General features: G+C 45.0%; 2 protein-coding genes across 2 annotated transcripts in view; one reads left to right on the top strand and one right to left on the bottom strand.

Moving 5' to 3' along the window:
• LOC121547883 (ADP-ribose glycohydrolase MACROD2) overlaps nt 1-23,620 on the top strand; it is a 906,379-nt gene that overhangs the window by 203,527 nt on the left and 679,232 nt on the right. The gene's annotated exons all lie outside the window — the stretch shown is intronic.
• On the bottom strand, nt 15,750-20,977 carry LOC121547757 (leucine-rich repeat transmembrane protein FLRT3-like). Its single transcript, XM_041859175.2, has 2 exons — nt 20,625-20,977; nt 15,750-18,119 (listed from the first exon to the last, which is right to left on the bottom strand). Exon 2 carries the CDS (start codon nt 18,070-18,072, stop codon nt 16,108-16,110), a length of 1,965 nt encoding a protein of 654 aa, XP_041715109.1. The 5' UTR covers nt 18,073-18,119; nt 20,625-20,977; the 3' UTR covers nt 15,750-16,107.

Below are 23,620 nucleotides of genomic sequence, written 5' to 3'. Positions count from 1 at the left end.
CTCAAAATGGTTAAGGTAAGGGTTAAGGTTTGGAATAGGCGTAAAACAAACATTTCAAAAACAACTTTCTATCGCTCTATTCAAACTTGCAACCTTTGGAATCAGAGGCAGATGCTTACGCCCATTCACCATCCCCGTCCACAACGCCCTAGCAAAACCAAAACCTACTTGAAGGTCACAGCGCTCACTGTTGCCCCCTAGTGTCCCCCTAGTGGCCGGTTTCCACGTCATCTCCCGACGTCCTCAGACATGGATGGACGTCAAATACTGACTTGTATCACGGGTGACCTGGCTGCAAGTCCAGTGGGTGTCCATGGTGGGGATCTTTTAAGAGCCAGATGGAGTTGCTTGGCCAGCACTCATTAGACCCCGCATGGATACCTTTCAGGATCCATGTTAAAACCACACCTGTTTCGTTTTGATTGGTGGTTTATTTGTTAGTTCCTTTTTTTTTTCTTCTGTTGAGTAACGATTTTCTGGTTTCTTATTGGGGAACATAACAGTGTGTGTTAATGGACATGCTTGTACTCTCAGGACCTTTAGGAATTAAATCATTATTCCCTGGCAATCATCAGACTTCCTGGATAAATGGTGTCTGAGGATCGATTAAGTTCTGAATGGGCTAGTGTGTGTGTGTGTGTGTGTGTGTGTGTGTGTGTGTGTGTGTGTGTGTGTGTGTGTGTGTGTGTGTGTGTGTGTGTGTGTGTGTGTGTGTGTGTGTGTGTGTGTTGACTGCATAAAGGACATGGTGGGGGTGATGGAAGGCCTTCTTACCAGATCATTTCAACCACTTAATGGTTTGACAGGAATTAATGGTGGCCGTACAGGAGAGTCAATTAGATATAGATATTATCATGACATATTATCGTATCCTTCACTCAGCAATTTAACCTTTGAACACACTGGGTGTTTCTAAGTATGCATACTGCTGTGCTCCGAGCATGCAAATTGGAGCACAGAACGGTCGGAGTATGAGTCCAAATCAAAGTATATGAAGCGGAGCACGGAGGGCAGTTCTGAGGCCAGCACGGAGGGCAGTTCTGAGGCCAGCACGGAGGGCAGTTCTGAGGCCAGCACGGAGGGCAGTTCTGAGGCCACTTCTCAGATACCTACTTCGTTTGTACACATTTGGAAGCATACATCGATATAGGCTTCAACTGGAATATTGCCACGATTGTTGATGTAATATGAAGCAAACCATGTAAAAAACAACCCAACATTTATTGAAAGAAATGGCGGCTGGTTTTGAGCTGAAGCGAGAGAAAAGGAACTCTGACTTCAGAATGAAAATTTGCCCCACTCACATGTAATATGTTGCCTGATGTCACGGATCCCCCCCCCGGTACTGCTGCTCATTCCGTTCACCAGCTCCGAAGGTCTACGTCACCGGCCTTCTAGGCGTCGCTGACCTGGTTCATTACCACCTAACCCCAAGACTGTCTTGTTTCATTACGCACACCTGGTTCCCATTCCCCCTGATTAGTATGTGTATATACAGTATGTGCCCTCTGTTCCCCCATTGTCCTTGTCGATTATTGTCCCATGTCCATTGGTCTCGTGAGTACATTGTTTCACAGTTTACATACCGTGTATTGTGCTCTTGTTATTACGGGTCTCGTCCTGTGTATTATTTAGAGGTTTACACCTCACTCTTTTGTTTGGGTTACATCCCTGTGTTATATATATATATATACGTGTTTGTTTTGGGCTTCGTCCACGTCGTTTTTCCATGACGTACCTTGTGTTGGGTAGAGAAATAAATAAATAAACTATTACGCATTCCTTCTATCAGTATTCAACGTGACACCTGACTACAATCTTTTATCTTTGATACGTTAACAAATGCATACTGTGTTCAGTTTAACTGCCCGGAATTTCCACCGTAACGTGCGTAGATCGCAGGCTAACTGACAAAGAATCGGTAGCTAGCTAGCTACCCATGAAGAATTTGTAGCTGACGTTTGGTCCTCTACCCTTTTGTAACAACATTAAGTCGTTTTTTTTTTTACATGTTCGGCTTGCTGATAATTATGAAGATACAAGCTTTGCGTTTGATTCATGTAGTTGTCTTGGTTTTGTCTGGATTGGTCAAAGGTGGTGCAGTAGTTCAGGACTGCGCTTCTCAACCTCACAGGAACGTACTCAAGAGAACGTCCTCGGAGAATGAACTCTGAGCACGAGAGTGTGGAGCACGTTATTATAATGCATATCGAGAAACACCCACTGTTATTGATCCTTGCTTTTTATGCACACTCACAGGGCCCTACACACTCACGCTCACGCACACTCCAACACACACAGAAACACTCACTCCATCATTTGCTGTCACGACTTCCGCCGAAGTTGGTGCCTCTCCTTGTTCGGGCGGCGTCCGGCGGTCGTCGTCACTGGCTTTCTAGCTGCCACCTCATCTACGTTTCTGTTTTCCATTTGTTTTTGTCTTGATTGTACACACCTGGTTCCCATTACATTATATTATTTCCCTATTTAACCCTCTGGTTCCCACATGGTTTTGTGCGTGTTTGTTCTTTGTTTTGTGTCTAAGACTTATGTGAGCTGGTGTGTTTTCCCTGCGTGGAAATTAGTGTTGTTTATTTTTCGAGTAAAGTACGTCGTTTACTCAGTTCTGTGTCCTGACTCCACTGCACATTGACACTTGACATTTGCTCACACACATAATATGTAACCGACCGGCTCGATTCAGTCTTATGTAGCAAAATTAGAAATTGTGTTTTTTACATTGGATAAAAGTAGAGACTCAGAGCTAGAAAATTGTATATCATACACTGCAGTTGAGGAACAATGGGAAAGTAAATATGCTTTGAAAGTTGATAAACTTGTAACCTCACTTTTGAGAAAATGGCCCTTGAATGTTTTGGTACCTAATGGAGAGCTCATCTTTGTCTACACCAATTCAGCATCGTTCACACCTTCTTAAGCTTTAGCCCCACCCATCTCTTTAAGGATTCACACCTGAGGCTATGTACTAAACAACCAAAGATTTTCAAGACTAAAGGCTGGTTTATTCTACGGGTGTGTTCGTCAATGTAATCTGGAGTGCCAGAGTGTTCTCTGGGCGTTTGTAAACTCTGAGCGTTGTCAGATTGTCCGTTCGTAAATTCAGAGCGTTTCGCTCTCGGAGCGTTCAGAGCGCACACTGGACACTCCGGCGGAGGAGTAGGGTTGATCTGAGCGTTCTGGCCCTAACAACAGCAGTCAGGCACCCAAGCTAACTGGCTAACGTTGGCTAGCTTGCTAGCTACTTCCAGACACAAATGAGAGAACAGCTCACTGACCGTTTTACTCGCCCTAGCAGAGCTGGTTAGGCTGTTTTTATGTTTTCCAGAGTGTTGGTGACTGCAACTGTGCTGCTTGCAACAATTTAATTAATTTTTTTTAGCAACATTTACTGACACTGGCCGTGTTCAACGGGTGTTGAGCGTTCGTAAATTCTTAAGTTATTCTGCGCTCTGGCACACTCAGACGAGAGTGCTCTGAAATCAGAGTAGATAGTCATAGCGAATTTACCAGCTACGTCTATCGACAGTTGTCGCAGTGACATCATAAACATACACATTTTTATTTCTCGTATGTTTTTGTTCTACCTTGTGTTTTTTTTGTGTGTGTGTTTTCAGTGTTATCGATTACTGCAGGGATGGGTTTAGAGCTTGCAAGAAAGGAATATCACTGTATTAAAAAATAAAATAAAAAACGTTAAACTTGAACAGCCATAGTCATACATATCACTCATGGATATGTTGGTTAAGGGCTTGTAAGGAAGCATTTCACGGTAATGTCTACACCTGTTGTATTCGGCACATGTGGCAAATAAAATTTGATTTGATTTGATTTGGAGCGGAGAGGACAAGTAGGGCTGTGGCGGTCATGACAGCCGTTTATTGTCATGCAAATGACTGCCGGTCTCACGGTAATTGCCCGGTAATTAACATAAACTCCTTTAGCCTCCACACATACAGCACAAGCTGCTGATGCGGACCTTTGGAACATCTACATAAAAAAAATAAAAAATGTTGAATAAATCCATTTAATATACACCATAACAATAAATCCATTATTTATTTTAGGCAGGTCTAAATAAACTTTATGATATGAAGAAAATGTATTTCAGCAGAACAGAATATGAGTTGGCCTACTCTATGTTATTCTGGCTGTGCTCCATGTCATAGGCTGTAGGCTTGTTAATTTAGCAGACAAGATATGCTAATAATTCCCGTGCCATTAATTTATATTATATGATTTTATAGTAAGAAGAATATAATTGAACTTAGCTGAATAAAATAGAAAGGATATTTTTCCCGTTCCGGCCAATGTGCCTATATGAAGTGGCTTTGTTGAGCGTAAAAGTAATTATTTGAAACAGGTGCTATAGTTGTGAACAATGCAAACCTTAGAATGTCTTAGAAGTCAAAAACATGTATATGCTGCATGATGCAACTATAGGCTATTGATGATGCGACTATAGGCTATTGATGATGCGACTATTCTATGGTGCAGGCTACACACGCTGTTCTCTCATCACGTTTTCACCCATCAGACTATTCTCAATTTAATCTTGTCTTTACTAATACGTAAAAAATAAAAAAAAAAAAAAGAGATTTAGAATGGAGACCGCTTTTCCACAGTTTAAATCATGCCGGGTAGGCTACTCCGGTTTTATAGCGGAATAAATATAGTAGCAGCTGGAATCGTCTTATTGGTGGGAACCATCAAAGCTCTGCTTTCACACGGGATCTCATATAGAAACGTCTGGGCTTATAAGAACGCTTATTTCAACTCACACATCAACCACTGTTTTAAGGAGCATGCAGCCTCGCTGCGCGACATGGGTGATATTCCGCCCAAACTCTGTATGCCAGTGGGCTCTCCAACCCCTGTTCCTGCAGCCACCCAGTGCCTCATTCGGAGGAGAGGAGGTAGAGACACACAGTGGTGAGATATTCTGTAGCTAAAAAGGTAATGTGTCAGCCTATTAATTATGAAAATATTCAAAATGCCCTGTTACTAGGCTATTCAAAATCAAACACAAATTCATTATAATTGTAGGCTAACTCTGTAAGACGCCCTGCACAATCAGTGAAGCAACGGCATTTGGCATTTGCCTAAGCTTATCTATACGTTCTCTCCCAAGACTCATGGGATATAAAGTTTGAAGCGTAGCATAAGGTAACCAGTCCATTTTGTTTGCATAATAGTACAGTCCACACTCAAAGGCGATTAATATATTTTGTTTAATTTGTAGAGTATAGGCTAGACAAATTATGTACCAAATACATCTTAAATCGTTTTTTTTTTTTTTTTTTTTTTGCCGTGCGTAATATGTAGTAGGCTATAATGCTATGTATTTTATAACGGCACAATCGTTATTTTAATTCAGGGTTTTTTTCGGGCTTGGTCTCATATACAGTGGGGGAAAAAAGTATTTAGTCAGCCACCAATTGTGCAAGTTCTCCCACTTAAAAAGATGAGAGAGGCCTGTAATTTTCATCATAGGTACACGTTAACTATGACAGACAAAATGAGAAGAAAAAAATCCAGAAAATCACATTGTAGGATTTTTTATGAATTTATTTGCAAATTATGGTGGAAAATAAGTATTTGGTCACCTACAAACAAGCAAGATTTCTGGCTCTCACAGACCTGTAACTTCTTCTTTAATGTCACGCCCTGGCTCTGGGGACGCTTGTATGTTGAGCCAGGGTGTGAGTTTTCTTTGTTTGTTCTAGTTTTGTATTTCTATGTTGGCCAGGGTGGCTCCCAATCGGAGACGGCTGTAGCTCGTTGTCTCTGATTGGGAGCCATACTTAGGTAGCCGTTTGGCATTGTTTTATGTGGGATCTTGTTCCAGTATAGGTTTGTGTTAGAACCGAGGACGTCACGTTATCGTTTGTTGTTTTTGTTCGTGTGTTCATTCTAATAAAAATAAGTATGTTCGCAAATAACGCTGCGCATTGGTCCACTGTTTCCAACGATCGTGACATTTAAGAGGCTCCTCTGTCCTCCACTCGTTACCTGTATTAATGGCACCTTTTTGAACTTGTTAAAAACACTAAATAAACTAAATTAATAAAACTAAAATACTAAATACTTTTGTTCCCCCACTGTATAGGCCTATGCCTGTAGATAAACTCTAATATGGGTGTTCTACATGCAACGTCTTAAATGCTTTGAATTAATCATCACCTTAGAAAGCGCTGTCCGTTTTGTTGTGTTAGGCTTTGAAACAACATCCACAAGGACCATGTTTTCCACTCAGTTTCAACCTGCTGTAGAACTTCTTTCTTCAAATTGATCAATCACAGTGAGGTAAATAACATTTGCCTAATGGTGAGTTTTAAAAAGCAGGATACTGTTTTGATGATTAGTGTTTGATGTGATTTTTTTGATCGCATTTGCATGGATGTCATAGTGGTTAGAGGGACAATAGAGCCCTGAGTACCAGGCCACTAACGACCTGATGGTTAGAGGGCCAATAGAGCGCTGGGTACCAGGTCACTAACGACCTGATGGTAGTTAGTGAGTTGGGTACTACCAAAGCATGTCCAGAGTGCATAAGAGGAGATTCCTGTAACTCAACGGTCACGTGGAATTTGACTACAGTCATGACTCGTGATTGCCGGTGTGGCGTTACTACGGTTACAGCAACATCCCTAAGGACAACAAAACACCACGTAGCCATTCATATCAATCATTCTGAGTGATCTATCACTCTGGCCAATGGTCATCATATTTCTCACTCCTCTTTTGTGCTCTTAGAATTTTTTTTCATTTTCAACAGAGGCTGTTTGGATCAGAGAACAGCAAAGTCACAGGAGGAAAATTGGGAGAAATGTGAGTGTGGGAACATGGATACCATCTGAGCTATTGGCTGTCAAACGAGGACACACACGAGTGATGCTGTGGTTTCTCTTGTTAAGATGGTGGTCGGTCTCTGAACTCAAGACATCCTGCTGTAGCGCCATCATCATGGTGATTGTCCCATCTCAACCGTTCAGAATGAGTTGTACACTAGCAGATAGAGAGACGCCGACAGGTTTAGGGAAAAGCTGATGTCTTGGAGGACACACACATGCACGCACATACAAAGCACACAAACACTCTCTCTTTCTCTGTCTCTCTGTCTCTTTCTCTCTCTATGTCTCTCTCTCTCTCTCTTTTTGTCTCGCTTTCTTTGTCTCTCTCTCTTTGTCTTTGTCTCTCTCTCTGTCTCTCTCTCTCTCTCTCTCTCTCGTTGTCTCTCTCTCTTTGTCTCTCTCTTTCTCTCTCTCTCTCTTTGTCTCTCTCTTTGTCTCTCTCTCTCTCTCTCTCTCTCTCTCTCTCTCTCTCTCTTTGTCTCTCTCTTTGTCTCTCTCTTTGTCTCTCTCTTTGTCTCTCTCTTTGTCTCTCTTTGTCTCTGTCTTTGTCTCTCTCTCTCTGTCTCTGTTGAGGCTAGTAACACAAGCGTGTGTATGCGACAAATCAACTTTTAATTGATTTGACACACACACACACACAAACTTTGGCAGCAGTGCAATGCATCGTGGGAGGCCTAGAACAGGCCTAGCCCTTGGCTTCTGACCTCAACTCCACTCAGCATTTAGGAGAAGAGAAGAGAAATGAAATGAGAGGCTGTCGTTTGATTTGCAAGATGTTGGGACAGGATACGAGGAGAGAGGGAAAGCGGACACACACACGCTCCTTCACCACACAAAGCGAACGTGTCATCAAGAAAAACTTTTTTATTTTGGTTCTTGGAAAGTAAAGAGTTGTGTTCCTGGGAACAAGGGCCTAAATAAATCCATTTGGATATTTGGAGAGGAGGATTCATACACTCAGACTTGTTTGGATAGTAGAGAGGACATTTAATTTTTTTATTTTACTTTGAGGATAAATATAGCATAACAAATAAAATCTAACTTAGACTATTATTATTTAGCAGGCAGAATGGTGCTGTTAGTTATGCTTTTCCTTGACCTCTTGCTGCTTCAGAATTTGAGATTAGGCAAACCAGTTGATTAAAAAAACACAATTATTGACACAGAATCAATAAATGTAAAATAGGCCAAATAGACCTACTGTACTGTATGAGTACTATATGAGCTACTGTACTATGTGAGTACTGTATGAGCTACTGTACTATATGAGTACTATATGAGCTACTGTACTATATGAGTACTATATGAACTACTGTACTATATGAGTACTATATGAACTACTGTACTATATGAGTACTATATGAACTACTGTACTATATGAGTACTATATGAGCTACTGTACTATATGAGTACTATATGAACTACTGTACTATATGAGTACTATATGAGCTACTGTACTATATGAGTACTATATGAACTACTGTACTATATGAGTACTATATGAACTACTGTACTATATGAGTACTATATGAACTACTGTACTATATGAGTACTATATGAGCTACTGTACTATATAAGTACTATATGAACTACTGTACTATATGAGTACTATATGAACTACTGTACTATATGAGTACTATATGAGCTACTGTACTATATGAGCTACTGTACTATATGAGTACTATATGAACTACTGTACTATATGAAGTGACTTGTGAAGCCTTATGCTCTAAGGTGTTGTAGTGGTTCAGTCTGGAAGCAGCTACACAGCCTTATGCTCGTTTGTGTTTGCATGCCTGTGTGTGTGCATGTGTGTGTGTGTGTGTGTGTGTGTGTGTGTGTGTGTGTGTGTGTGTGTGTGTGTGTGTGTGTGCGTGACTCATAGTGTGCGTGTGTGTGTGTTCGCGCACATCCATAAATGCATGCATGAATCCTGACGTGTCCTTACTGTGGACAGATTTCCTGTGTGTGTGTGTGTGTGTGTGGGTGTGGGTGTGCGTGTGTTTGTATGTGTGTGTGTGTGTGTGTGTGTGTGTGTTTGTGTGTGTGTGTGTGTGCGCGCGTGTGTGCGTGTGTGTGTGTGTGTGTGTGTGTGTGTGTGTGTGTGTGTGTGTGTGTGTGTGTGTGTGTGCTGTGTGTGTGTGTGTGTGTGTGTGTGAGGTCATTTTGTCTCTGACTGGTGATCTACTGGCCTGGTCACAGTGAGGTCATAGTGGTTCAAACACTATTTGAAATCTTTCAGATTGTTTTGAGCTTTTGCTTTAATCTGCCTGGAGTACCAGATGGCCAGGTTTTGCTTTTTTGCATTGATGGCTTCCCTGACCTCTGTGAGACCATCTGACCTCAGTGAGACCATCTGACCTCAGTGAGACCATCTGACCACTGTGAGACCATCTGACTGTGAGACCATCTGACCTCTGTGAGACCAACTGACCTCAGTGAGACCATCTGATCTCAGTGAGACCATCTGACCTCAGTGAGACCATCTGACCTCAGTGAGACCATCTGACCTCAGTGAGACCATCTGACCTCAGTGAGATGGTTGGAGGGATTGAGTGATGTTCTGAGAGGGGAGCTGGGAGCAGGAGGGGTGAAGTAGGGAGCAGGGTCACGAAAGGTCACGGGAGGTCACCAGGGTCAGGGCTCATAGCAGGGTGATGAAGGAGCAGCCTTCAATTATAGTTCATATTTCATTTCAACCTATCTATCTTTGTGCCACAGAATCATTTCAATCTACAATGAGATGGCTCTTTATCTTGCTAAATAACAAAAGACAGCACTCTCACATGAGCGTTGTCCACAGTACTCTCGCAAGATAATTACTTTACGTTTTTTTTTTAAAGATGTTTTTGCCATTGTAGGCCTTTTCACTGCAACAACATGTTTAGCATGTAAATCCACTTCATCTTCCTACATGGAGAACATCAGGATAAGTTACTTAAGACAGAAGCCTCATCAATAACACACTGTTACTTTAGAGAGCAGCTAAGGTAAAGGGAAAGGTTGGGCTTCCTGTCTAATGAGATGGGGTTAATCTGTATAAATACCCTGATGAAGGTCTATTGGGACTGAAACATAGGTACAATAACATTACATGCTAGGAAACATCGAGATCATCGGTGTGCTGGACTTCTCCTTTTAACTCTACCTGATCTCATCTGTTGCATGTTTGTGGATACTAGGGTGGATACTAGGGCTTAGTGGTTAAGAGCGTTGTGCCAGTAACCGAAAGGTCGCTGGTTCTAATCCCTGAGCCGACTAGGTGAAAAATCTGTCGATGTGCCCTTGAGCAAGGCACTTAACCCTAATTGCTCCTGTAAGTCGCTCTGGATAAGAGCGTCTGCTAAATGACCAAAATGTAGTGTTCTAGAACAGAACTGTGAAATGGTTAGGATAGGTTCTTATCCTGACTAGCGATAACGACTCCCAGTTCTCACTACTCAGGTATGAAACACTCTCCTGCTGTTTCATAGGCATTCATATGCTGTTCATAGGCAATCCATAGATAATCATATGCATTCCTATGCAGTTAATAAGCATTCATAGGTATTTCATTCATCAGAGTGAATGAGTTGAGGAAATAAAACAAGCAAAGCTCTTTGATTTCAAACTTGAATTGGGTGAGTACAACTGTACACCTTGTCTTAAAGACTAAATACTTGCAGTATGAGTACATAATACCTTATCACATTTGTTTTTATTCAACAATAGCTTTTTCTTTCTCCAAAGTGTTTGCTCACACAGACACTCTTACACACACAACAGTAGATTGAAAGCAAAGTAACAGTCAAATGACAGAGCAGAGCAGAACAGAGCAGAGCAGAGCAGAGCAGAGCAGAGCAGAGCAGAGCAGAACAGAGCAGAACAGAGCAGAGCAGAGCAGAGCAGAGCAGAGCAGAACAGAGCAGAACAGAGCAGAGCAGAGCAGAGCAGAGCAGAACAGAGCAGAACAGAGCAGAGCAGAACAGAGCAGAGCAGAGCAGAGTGTTTAATCCACTATTGACAACATTCACACAGACTCGGAGGCATTACACCGTTCTAAAAACAGATGTTTATTTTCATTTCCAGTTGATCTGATAAATGTAGTGTAGAGGCCACAGGGCCAGTGTGAGTGTATACTTAAGGTTTGGATCACTTCTGCAGCTTCTAGCGGCTGCCCTAGCTCTAATTACAGCCTTGAGTGTGTTAAGACTGCATGGGTGTGTTAAGACTGCATGCATGGGTGTGTTAAGACTGCATGCATGGGTGTGTTCTGCATGCATGGGTGTGTTAGGACTGCATGCATGGGTGTGTTAAGACTGCATGGGTGTGTTAAGACTGCATGGGTGTGGGCTCCCGAGTGGCGCAGCGGTCTAAGGCACTGCATCTCAGTGCTTGAGGCGTCACTACAGACCCCCCTGGTTCAATTCCAGGCTGTATCACAACAGGCCGTGATTGGGAGTACCATAGGGCGGCGCACAATTGGCCCAGCGTCGTCCGGGTTTGGCCGGTGTAGGCCGTCACTGTAAATAAGAATTTGTTCTTAACTGACTAGCCTAGTTAAATAAATTTTAAATAAATAATAAAAAATAAAAATTAGACTACATGGGTGTGTTAAGACTGCATGGGTGTGTTAAGACTGCATGGGCGGGTTTATGAATGCACCTATGGATGACTATGTAGATATGTGTCTGTTCATATATTTTAGTTTATAAAAGCATGTTATATGAGTGTGTCACATACACTCAGTGGCCAGTTTATTAGGTACACCCATCTAGTACCGGATCGGACCCCCCCTTTGCATACAGAACAGCGTGAATTCCTCGGGGCATGGAAACGTTGCTCAACTGGTATCAAGGGACCTACCGTGTGCCAGGAAAACATTCCCCACACCATTCCACCACCGCAACCAGCCTGTACCGTTGACACCATGCATGATGGGACCATGGACTCATGCTGCTTACGCCAGATCCTGACTCTGACATCAGCTTGACGCAACAGGAACCGGGATTCGTCGGACCAGGACATGTTTTTCCACTCCTCAGTTGTCCAGTGTTGGTGATCGCGTGCCCACTGGAGCTGCTTCTTCTAGTTTATAGCTGATAGGAGTTGAACCCGTTGTAGTCGTCTGCTGCAAAGAACAACGAGTTGTGCACTCCAAGATGTCGTTCTGCACACCACTGTTCGACCTCTCATCAACGAGCTGTTTTCGCCCACAGGACTGCCGCTGACTGTATGTTTTTTTGTTTGTCGCACCGTTCCCGGTAAACCCTAGACATGTCGTGTTTGAAAAGCCCAGGAGGCCGGTCGTTTCTGAGATACTGGATCCGACGTGCCTGGTACCGACGATCACACCACGCTCAAAGTTGCTTAGGTCACTCGTTTTGCCCATTCTAATGTTCAATCGAACAGTAACTGAATGCCACGATGCCTGTCTGCCTGCTTTATATAGCAAGTCACGGCCACCTGACTCACTGTCTGTAGGAGCGAATCATTTTCGTGAAACTGTATATCTGTATTTGTGAGGAGGCCCCTGACTGAATGTTTTTTTTTTTTTTTTTTTTTTTTTGGGGGGGGGTGGGGGTAGATCAGCTTAATATTGTAGATAGATTGTAACTTCTATCAATGTAATTGTCTGCATCACTTCCAATCCCCCATGTTTTCTATATACACTGCTCAAAAAAATAAAGGGAACACTTAAACAACACAATGTAACTCCAAGTCAATCACACTTCTGTGAAATCAAACTGTCCACTTAGGAAGCAACACTGATTGACAATGGAATAGACAACAGGTGGAAATTATAGGCAATTAGCAAGACACCCCCAATAAAGGACTGGTTTTGCAGGTGGTGACCACAGACCACTTCTCAGTTCCTATGCTTCCTGGCTGATGTTTTGGTCACTTTTGAATGATGGCGGTGCTTTCACTCTAGTGGTAGCATGAGACGGAGTCTACAACCCACACAAGTGGCTCAGGTAGTGCAGCTCATCCAGGATGGCACATCAATGCGAGCTGTGGCAAGAAGGTTTGCTGTGTCTGTCAGCGTAGTGTCCAGAGCATGGAGGCGCTACCAGGAGACAGGCCAGTACATCAGGAGACGTGGAGGAGGCCGTAGGAGGGCAACAACCCAGCAGCAGGACTGCTACCTCCGCCTTTGTGCAAGGAGGAGCAGGAGGAGCACTGCCAGAGTCCTGCAAAATGACCTCCAGCAGGCCACAAATGTGCATGTGTCTGCTCAAACGGTCAGAAACAGACTCCATGAGGGTGGTATGAGGTGCCCGACGTCCACAGGTGGGGGTTGTGCTTACAGCCCAACACCGTGCAGGACGTTTGGCATTTGCCAGAGAACACCAAGATTGGCAAATTCGCCACTGGCGCCCTGTGCTCTTCACAGATGAAAGCAGGTTCACACTGAGCACATGTGACAGACGTGACAGAGTCTGGAGATGCCGTGGAGAACGTTCTGCTGCCTGCAACATCCTCCAGCATGACCGGTTTGGCGGTGGGTCAGTCATGGTGTGGGGTGGCATTTCTTTGGGGGGGCCGCACAGCCCTCCATGTGCTCGCCAGAGGTAGCCTGACTGCCATTAGGTACCGAGATGAGATCCTCAGACCCCTTGTGAGACCATATGCTGGTGCGGTTGGCCCTGGGTTCCTCCTAATGCAAGACAATGCTAGACCTCATGTGGCTGGAGTGTGTCAGCAGTTCCTGCAAGAGGAAGGCATTGATCAAAGTTGGATCAGCCTGTAGTGTGGTTTTCCACTTTAATTTTGAGGGTGACTCCAAATCCAAACCTCCATGGGTTGATACATTTGATTTCCATTGATAATTTTTGTGTGATTTTGTTGTCAGCACATTCAACTATGTAAAGAAAAAAGTATTTAATAAGATTATTTCATTCATTCAGATCTAGGATGTGTTGTTTTAGTGCTCCCTTTATTTTTTTGAGCAGTATATATATACTCCCCTTTATTACTTTCCAACCCCGCCACCCTTTCCCTACTTGGGGTAAACTAGTGAACAACAATGCTTAGCCCTGTTGTCAATGTAATCTCTGTCTCTGTTAGCCGTGTGGTGTGTAGTGACTGTTGCTACCCTCTCTCTGTACGGTGGCGCGTCATTAGATTAAACACACACACACACACACACACACACACACACACACACAGACTGTGAGCCTGGCAGGCTGATCAACCCCCAGAGAGAGCCCAGATCGCACCACATCGTTGGATATAAATCACACACTGTGGCTTCTCCACACAAACGACCAACCCCAGCCTGTTGCTCTGTAGACTGACTGCCCACTGAGTGTGTGTGTGTGTGTGTGTGTGTGTGTGTGTGTGTATGTCTGCGTGTCTGTCTGACTGCCCACTGAGTGTGTGTGTGTGGTGTGTGTGTGTGTGTGTGTGTATGTCTGCGTGTCTGTCTGACTGCCCACAGAGAGGCTGAGGGACACTGTTTTTTTAAAAGAACAATATCATCTCCACCCTCATCTCTTAGTTAAAAAGTTCAGTACATGTTGGAAATACAGACAGGCAGACATTTACCTATCCTCATCACTGTGAGCGAAATGCATTTTAGAATCGCTGCCGAAAATAGGTCATAGTTGTGAGCGCTAAATCTGCCATTTTCCCTCCTTAACCTTTTCAGGAAGTGTGAATATGGATGATGTCATTCAATGGACTTTCACTGTTAGTTCACCGACCAGGAGAGGCAGTGTGGTTATCACCGACTAGAATGTATTCCGTTTGAGTGTATACTTTGCTCTCATGTAGACAATCCCGTTTCACATTTGCAAAAGTAGCAAGCGCATGAGTGCATTGCAATATTTTTGTTATTTCAGATTGAGAATGGGGCCCAAATTGTGATTTTGAAATGTCGTGTTAGTGTTTCAGGTAAGAGAGACCAGTCTTGATATTTCTATCCACTTTTATTCTGCAATATGACCAATATTTTCTCATATTCAAGTGTGTATGAAAAAAAAAGTCACTGATTTCCTAAAAAGCTAAATACGATAAGCATTGGATCAAGGCACATACAAGACTGGCCAAAGGGCATTCAATGCACTTTGGTTTTTAGTTCAGGGATTCTTGAAAGACGGGACAATTGTTTCAAGAATCCCTGAGCAACTTTGTAAATAACAATTAACTTTATAAAGAACAATTACCTTTATAAAGGACAATTACCTTTATAAAGGACAATTAACTTTATAAAGAACAATTAACTTTGAAATTGTGTTAACATACAACTAGTAGTGTCAATCTGGAAAAAAATCCTAATCATAAATAAGGAAATCGGTGACGCTCAGTTTGTATTCAAAAGAAATCCAATGTGTTGTTTATTTATAGAACCTTTTTCATGGACCGGTTTGTATCTAAGCTATGTTTGAGGGCAATGTTTGGATGACGTATGGTACAAGATAGTGGAGAATGTCATCCCATTGTAGTTTAGCCTTTTGTTGGCTAGAACAAATATATATAGTTTATGTAATCTCTGTTGTCAGCCAGGCCACCTTGCAAGGGTTAATCTCACAGCCTGCCCACCTTGCAAGGGTTAATCCCACCCTGGGTAAATGTCCTAAAGGTGTGTGTGCTTCATCTGCCCTGTGCTGCTAGTCACGTTTCCAGAGATAGTCAGATACATGTAGGAGACTGCTCTCTGCTTGTCTCTCCTCAGAGAAAGCCTGCTGCTCTCACTGCTTCGCCCTGGTGCTTCTTAGTTAATCAGCCCCAGTTTCGATCATCGTGTCATTTTCTTTGTTTTTGTTTTTACCGAACAGCAACAAAGACAGTGTAAAGAATGACCTGTGCTTTATTCTACAAGGTTCTCTAAAGTCTGATTGTTCAACACAGCAACGAAAACCCACTTTCACAGTTGACAAGTCATTATATCTCAGTAGAACTGTTTTTTTTTTTTTATGGTTGGTTGTTAGGGTAACCGTAAACCAAAGGAAATACAGTACAAATTACTACAAACCCCTAAAATATAGAATTGCGGTTTTAGTTACAACATACACTGACCTGCGGCTCAGTGGTGGCCCTACTATCTGCAACGTCAACCACATTTCTTCTCCTCTTTGTCCTAAAAATGTCCTTAAATGTAAATGTAACGGGCAAATGTACAGACGAACATTGCTTCCCCCACTCAGTCTTTTAGATCCAGTGTTTTTATAACAAAGTCTTACAGCCACTTAGTTTCAAGTCATCAAACGAACGCACTCATTTATATACCAAATGTCCCGTGTTATCAATATCATGAATGGGAGTTGTCTGAATCAGGTATTCCACTGTCTCTGTAGCTTCTGTTGCTAATACTGGTCTCGCTGTGCGGGCTCTTGTACAGACTCAATCCGTTCGGAGGGAAAATCGTATGTATCACAAACTCCTCTTTGGACACGGGCACGGGGTGTATAGGGATCATCTGAAAAGAGGCCTCTCGTATCTCCAAGATTGAGTTATCCTTTTTCGTCCCCGCCTCGGCGTAATCGTCCTTCCTCCGTCGGCCCTTGTTGTAGGTGCAATTCCTGGAAAACAGCAAGCCGTTCCTGTGCACGTACCAGCACACAAGCGCCAGCATTATTATTGCCAGCAGAGCCACGGCCCCGCCGATGATCGCGGCCAAAGGCAGACTGGAAGTGTTGTAAGGCTCCTTTTCCTGCTCGCGGTTCAGTGTGGTGGTGGGGTTGTAGGCCTTCAGAGAACTGGTCTCTGTCTCTATGCAAACCGGTGTCTCGTCCGTCAGGTAAATGTTACTGGTCTCCATGGGAACCATGCATATCCTGTACGAGGATTCCGGTTCTAGAGCCGTTAGGAGGTACTCCGTCCTCTCCCCCTGTACGATGGTCTCCGTGATGGAACCGAACGAAGGGTTGTGGCCCAGTTTTAACCAACTGAGCCTCATGGCAGTCATGGGTACGGAAACCCTCCAGGAGATGTGCACTGTCTCGGCACTGCTCGACTTCACACTTATTCTGATGATCTTTCTACCTGATGGTGTCGTTGTACTGCGGTAGTTCTTATTCCGGTCAGCCATTTTCACCACTGGTCTTTTGGTCACAAAGGAGGGCCATTGGGGTTGTGAGGGGGGTGAGGTGTTAGAGACGGTGCCGGTCTCGGTTGGGCCCCCCTGGCCCCTGCCCAAGTCAGAGACGCCACAGTCAAACAAGTCCATGGACAAATCCTTAATAGCCATACCCTTGACCTTGTCCGGTCCCTGGCACATAAACCCTCGGACATTGACTTTTGTCGGCAGCGACCTTAACCAGTCTCTCACCCACTTCATCTGGCAGGTACACTGCCACGGGTTGTTACGGAGCAGGAGCTGCGTGAGGTTATCCAGGTCTTCGAACACTCCCTGAGGCAGACTGCTCAGGTTGTTGCCCGATAGATCCAGTCGATACAGCTGCCTGAGGAAAGCGAAGGCCCCGGCCGGTACCCGGTTGATGTGGTTGTCTTGGAGCTGCAGTTTCTCCAAACTGGTTCCCGGTAAGTTAGCCGGCGGCGACGTCAGGGTGTTTCTCACCAGGGAGAGCTCGGTGAGATTGATCAGGTTGATGAAGGCCGTCTCGCCGATGCCGCGGTTGTTGAGCAGGTTCCCGTCCAGGACGAGTCTCTTTAGGTTGATCAGGTCCTGCAGGGACGCCTCCGATATCGACGAGATGCGGTTGTCGTCGAAGCGCAGCTCCTCGATGGTCTGCGGAAGGCCGGACGGGATGGTGCTCAGGTGGTTCCTGGAGAGAAAGAGTAGTCTCAGGTGGTTGCTGTCCCTGAACGCTCCGTCCTCGATGCTAACCGCCGAGACAGAGTTATCATCCAGGTGTAGCTCCTCGATCACCGGGATCTGACCCAGCGACGCATGCGTAATCATGCGAATATTATTCTCCTGTAGATGCAGCTCTTTGACCCCTATCGGCAGGTTTTGGGGGAACTCATCCAGATTATTACAGTACAGATATATCTTCTCCACGTTGCTTAGCCTCTTCAGATCAGTGGGTATCCCTGAGCTCTTGATCCTGTTGTTTTGGAGGAAGAGAACAGTAGCATCCAGCGGAATGCCAGTAGGGATGGAGGTGAGGCCTCGATCATTACAGTAGATGAAGGTCCCATCACACCGGCAGGCCGAAGGGCAGGAGGCGGAGGTCACCAGAGGGTTAGCCAGACCCAGGAGTAGTCCTACCCTGGTCAAGAAGAGGAGGAAGTTCTTGCATTGGGCGGCCATCTTGTTTTGAGGTTGTGGTGTCTGGCAGTGTGACCACTCAGGAACCCCTGGGGAGGAGACAGAAGGGTAAAGTTAATGCACAAGGCCTTTATAGGGAAGCCAAACTCCTTGTTTCTAATAATTGCTGTTTGTCTGACTTGTGCTGCCTCAAGCCCTTTCCGCACTAATCTGCAATATTAGATATGGTATGTGGGCCTTATGCGGACTTAAATTGATATAAATCGTTACTATTACAATTAGCCAATCTCAAAAAACTAATTTTCAGCAACTAGCAAAGCTAAAACTGCCTTTGAGGGCATCAGGCTGTTTTCAGGGAACACATTACCCTAAGACTTTAGAGCCTTCATAAGTTTACAATGTATTTCCCTTTTCCTCATTTCTTGTTTGGAGATAGGAAAATCCTTCAACATGTGGGTTCGGCTGCTGAATTGAATCCCTGGGCGTTTTGGCTTTAGCTTGTGAAACATAATAGCTTGGCCTTGGTTGTTTTACGCGTTTCTGTATCTTTCTCAAGGCTGCCTTTCATCACTGCTAGACTGTGCGTGTGTGGACAAAGTCAGGCCTTGTGATGACTTGTTGTGAAATCGTCTCTCTCTCTCTCTCTCTCTCTGCCTCTCTCTGCCTCTCTCTCTCTCTCTCTCTCTTTCTCTCTCTCTCTCTCTCTGTCTCTCTCTCTCTCTCTCTCTGTCTCTCTCTCTGTCTCTCTCTCTCTCTCTCTCGCTCTCTCTCTCTCTCTCTCTCTCTCTCTCTCTCTCTCTCTCTCTCTCTCTCTCTCTCTCTCTCTCTCTCTCTCTCTCTCTCTCTCTCTCTCTCTCTCTCTCTCTCTCTCTCTCCTACATTGACATTCTTACATGAATCTGGCCTAGAGCTCACAAGGTGTGGATGGAACTTCTCTTTTTACAGAATATAAAGAGGAAATCAGATTCTGAGTAGAAGGAGGGTAGTCAGTCTTCTGAGGGAGATTCTTTGCATTGCTGGTCAGATTCCAAGGTGGCAGTGGCAGTAATTTGCAGACTCATTACCATATGTGGAACAGGGTGAACCGAACTGAGCTGCTCTCAGTCAGTCATCTATTCACTAATCTACATGGCTGATCTGTTCAGTGCTTGGCTGTGACTGGTAGCCAGAGCTGTGACTGGTAGCCAGAGTTGTGACTGGTAGCCAGAGCTGTGACTGGTAGCCAGAGCTGTGACTGGTAGCCAGAGCTGTGACTGGTAGCCAGAGCTGTGACTGGTAGCCAGAGTTGTGACTGGTAGCCAGAGCTGTGACTGGTAGCCAGAGCTGTGACTGGTAGCCAGAGTTGTGACTGGTAGCCAGAGCTGTGACTGGTAGCCAGAGCTGTGACTGGTAGCCAGAGCTATGACTGGTAGCCAGAGTTGTGACTGGTAGCCAGAGCTGTGACTGGTAGCCAGAGCTGTGACTGGTAGCCAGAGCTGTGACTGGTAGCCAGAGCTGTGACTGGTAGCCAGAGTTCAGCAAGTGCAAACTGCTTGTCTGTCGTCCTCCTTTGGTTTTACTGTGACCAGTGAAGAGTGGTTTCCCTTTTAATTAGACCAGTAGCCAGCTTCTGATTTGACTTCAATTAGGAATTCATGTTCTGACCTCTCCTCACGTCTCATTAGAAAACACACACGCACACACACACTTACACACACACACACACACACACACACTTACACATGTTATTAGAAACCTGGGTTGGATCAGCGAGGCGTAAAGAAGCCACCATCCAATCATACAGTAGTTGTACAGGAGCCCCCCAACCCTCTCCCTCTCCCACCCCCTCCCCCAACCTTAACCCTTAACCCTTAACCTAACCAGGGTTCGCATCCCGCTCCCACTCCCACCCCCAACCCTAACCTTAACTCCTACCCTAAACAGGTTTCCCATCCCTCTCCCACCCCCTCCCCCAACCTTAACCCTTAACCCTTAACCCTTAACCCTTAACCCCTACCCTAAACAGGTTTCCCATCCCTCTCCCACCCCCAACCTTAACCCTTAACCCTTAACCTAACCAGGGTTCGCATCCCACTCCCGCTCCCACCCCCAACCCTAACCTTAACTCCTACCCTAAACAGGTTTCCCATCCCTCTCCCACCCCCCTCCCCCAACCTTAACCCTTAACCCTTAACCCTTAACCCCTACCCTAAACAGGTTTCCCATCCCTCTCCCACCCCCAACCTTAACCCTTAACCCTTAACCTAACCAGGGTTCGCATCCCACTCCCACTCTCGCTCCCACCCCCAACCCTAACCTTAACTCCTACCCTAAACAGGTTTCCCATCCCTCTCCCACCCCCAACTTTAACCCTTAACCTAACCAGGGTTCGCATCCCGCTCCCAACCCTAACCTTAACCCTTACCCTAACCACAGCTTCGTATCCTGCTCCTAAACGCTAACCCTTACCCCAACCAGGGTTGGTATCCTGCTCCCACCCCCGACCCTAACCCCAACCCTCCCCACAGATGGGGACACTGACACCCCTATCCCCTTCATCTTCCTCCTCATCATCCCTTCAGCACAAAATACTCATCCCCTTGGTATCAACATACCTGATTTAAAATAATCGATCTCCAGCCACCGACCAATCCCGATCCAGCAGATCCAGCAGATCCAGTCAAGATTTATGTTGAAATCTTTCCTATTAGGTCTTTTCAGAAAGTCTATTAGCGTAGTAAGAGAGAGAAGGGGTTTTGTTATACCCTTGGTTATACCCTTGGCTATATTGTGTCCCGGATCAGTGTGTTTGAACTGAACTGATCCGTGTTTGTTGGCTGACCCTCCTCTTGCGTTGTCAAAGGTTTTGCCATGGAAGATAAGCTGGTAGGAAAAAGCATCTCCACTCAAACTCAAAGACAAAGCTTCAGGCTTTTCCTGTCAAAGGAAAAGCATGAGTTTTCGGGGTGGGGGGGTGGGGGGGGGTAATAAAAAAATAACAATCTCAATGGTTGTAGTAATAGTAATAGAACCCTCGAATCGTCCAACTTAGATCTCTTTGTGTTACATAGAGGCCTCCTCCTCATAGGAAAGGGACTTGAAACTGCAGCCGAGGTTATGTCCTCTCACGAAAAGGGGGTGGCTGCCTCCTGCAGCTACAGGCTCTCCTCAGGGTCCGAGGTCAAGCAGACCAGTCATGATGAAAAGAAGGTCCAAAGCTGGACTGAGCCATACCAACACCAAGCCTGATAGCACAGCCTCACTCCTGGCCAGTATCACTTATGTACTCCAGCCCTGCAGGAAACCCAGAATCACGTTCTCCCTGTTGTGAGCCTGTGCATACATTAATCCAAGGTACTTCGGTAACAGAGTGGTACGTCCCCTCAGCTACTCCTCGGGAGACCAACGGGACGACAGGACAATGAAAGAATCGTTCCTTGCAGCAGGCCCGGCTTCGTAGTCGCCTGTTCCCTTACGGTCACACTCCTGCTCGCTGGATCATGCTGTGGCCTCCTTCTATTCCTGTACCCACAATCCGGGTTGATTAGGTCGCTGAAAAACAGCCAAAGAGACAGAGATCGACGTTATTTAAAATCCAATTAGCAGTCACTGTAACATCTTAGTCCTTCAGACAGTGTCTGTAAGTATGATGAGTGAAGGGAAATCACTCTCGGCCTGTGTCCCAAATGGGACCATATTCCCTATATAGTGCACTACTTTTGACCAGGGCCCTGGGATTTAAAGTAATGCACTATATAGGGAATAGGATGCCATTTTTTACACAGCCTTGGAGGTTAATGGATGTCATATGGCTTGCTGGCTGATGCAAATGCTATGCAAAGAGGCGCACAGCATGGTGCCATTCAGTCTACCTCTTGTCTGTTGATCTTCAGTCTACCTCTTGTCTGTTGATCTTCCCCTCCCTTCTTTCTCTCTCATCGAACAATGTAGATTTTTCTTTTTTTTTTCAATGAAAGGCGGATTCAGAAATCTCTAACAGAAATGTTGTGAAGATGCTACTTATTCTATCTGTAAACTCTGTATAGGCTACGTTTTAAGGAATCTAATATAATAATATAATATAATATATTTTTTTGGTTATACCCTTGGTTATACCCTTGGTTATACCCTTGGCTATAAAAAATATATATATAATATGCGATTTAGCAGACACTTATATCCAAAGCAACTTACAGTCATGTGTGCATACATTTTTACGTATGGGTGGTCCCGGGGATCGAACCCACTACCCTGGCGTTACAAGCGCCATGCTCTACCCTCTTTTATATGGTGATGGTAGAAAATAATGTCTTTGCATACGAAAAGCGACAGTGATCTAGACCCCCTGATACAAATCAACTGGGTGGTTACCCTCCTGTCCCCTCCTGTTCCCTCCTCTTCCCTCCTGTTCTCTCCTGTTCCCTCCTGTTCTCTACTGTTCTCTACTGTTCCCTCCTGTTCTCTACTGTTCCCTCCTGTTCCCTCCTGTTCTCTCCTGTTCTCTACTGTTCCCTCCTGTTCTCTACTGTTCCCTCCTGTTCCCTCCTGTTCTCTCCTGTTCTCTACTGTTCCCTCCTGTTCTCTACTGTTCCCTCCTGTTCTCTCCTGTTCTCTACTGTTCTCTACTGTTCCCTCCTGTTCTCTACTGTTCCCTCCTGTTCTCTACTGTTCTCTCCTGTTCTCTACTGTTCCCTCCTGTTCCCTCCTGTTCTCTACTGTTCCCTCCTGTTCTCTCCTGTTCTCTACTGTTCCCTCCTGTTCTCTCCTGTTCTCTACTGTTCCCTCCTGTTCTCTACTGTTCCCTCCTGTTCTCTCCTGTTCTCTCCTGTTCTCTCCTGTTCTCTACTGTTCCCTCCTGTTCTCTACTGTTCCCTCCTGTTCCCTCCTGTTCTCTCCTGTTCTCTCCTGTTCCCTCCTGTTCTCTACTGTTCTCTCCTGTTCCCTCCTGTTCTCTACTGTTCCCTCCTGTTCTCTACTGTTCTCTCCTGTTCTCTACTGTCCCCTTCTGTTCTCTACTGTTCCCTCCTGTTCTCTACTGTTCTCTACTGTTCCTTCCTGTTCTCTACTGTTCTCTCCTGTTCTCTACTGTCCCCTCCTGTTCTCTACTGTTCCTTCCTGTTCTCTACTGTTCTCTACTGTCCCATCCTGTTCTCTACTGTTCTCTACTGTTCCCCCCATTATCTCCTATTCTCTACTGTCCCCCCCTGTTCTCTACTGTTCTCTACTGTTCTCTACTGTTCTCTCCTGTCCCCTCCTGTTCTCTACTGTTCTCTACTGTTCTCTCCTGTCCCCTCCTGTTCTCTCCTGTTCTCTCCTGTTCGCTACTGTCCCCTCCTGTTCTCTACTGTTCTCTACTGTTCTCTACTGTCCCCTCCTGTTCTCTCCTGTTCTCTCCTGTTCTCTACTGTCCCCCCCTGTTCTCTACTGTTCTCTACTGTTCTCTCCTGTTCTCTCCTGTCCCCTCCTGTTCTCTACTGTCCCCTCCTGTTCTCTACTGTTCTCTACTGTTCTCTACTGTTCCCTCCTGTTCTCATTTACATTTACATTTACGTCATTTAGCAGACGCTCTTATCCAGAGCGACTTACAGGAGCAATTAGGGTTAAGTGCCTT

This window comes from Coregonus clupeaformis, chromosome 31 (assembly GCF_020615455.1).
Source record: "Coregonus clupeaformis isolate EN_2021a chromosome 31, ASM2061545v1, whole genome shotgun sequence".
Taxonomy (NCBI): Eukaryota; Metazoa; Chordata; class Actinopteri; order Salmoniformes; family Salmonidae; genus Coregonus; species Coregonus clupeaformis.
The sequence above is the reverse complement of the archived record's forward strand: the minus strand, read 5'-3'. Positions and strand labels throughout refer to the sequence as shown.

What these genes read in the sequence shown, in the direction of transcription:
- LOC121547757 (XM_041859175.2), bottom strand. Translation starts at nt 18,072, where the DNA reads ATGGCCGCCCAATGCAAGAACTTCCTCCTCTTCTTGACCAGGGTAGGA.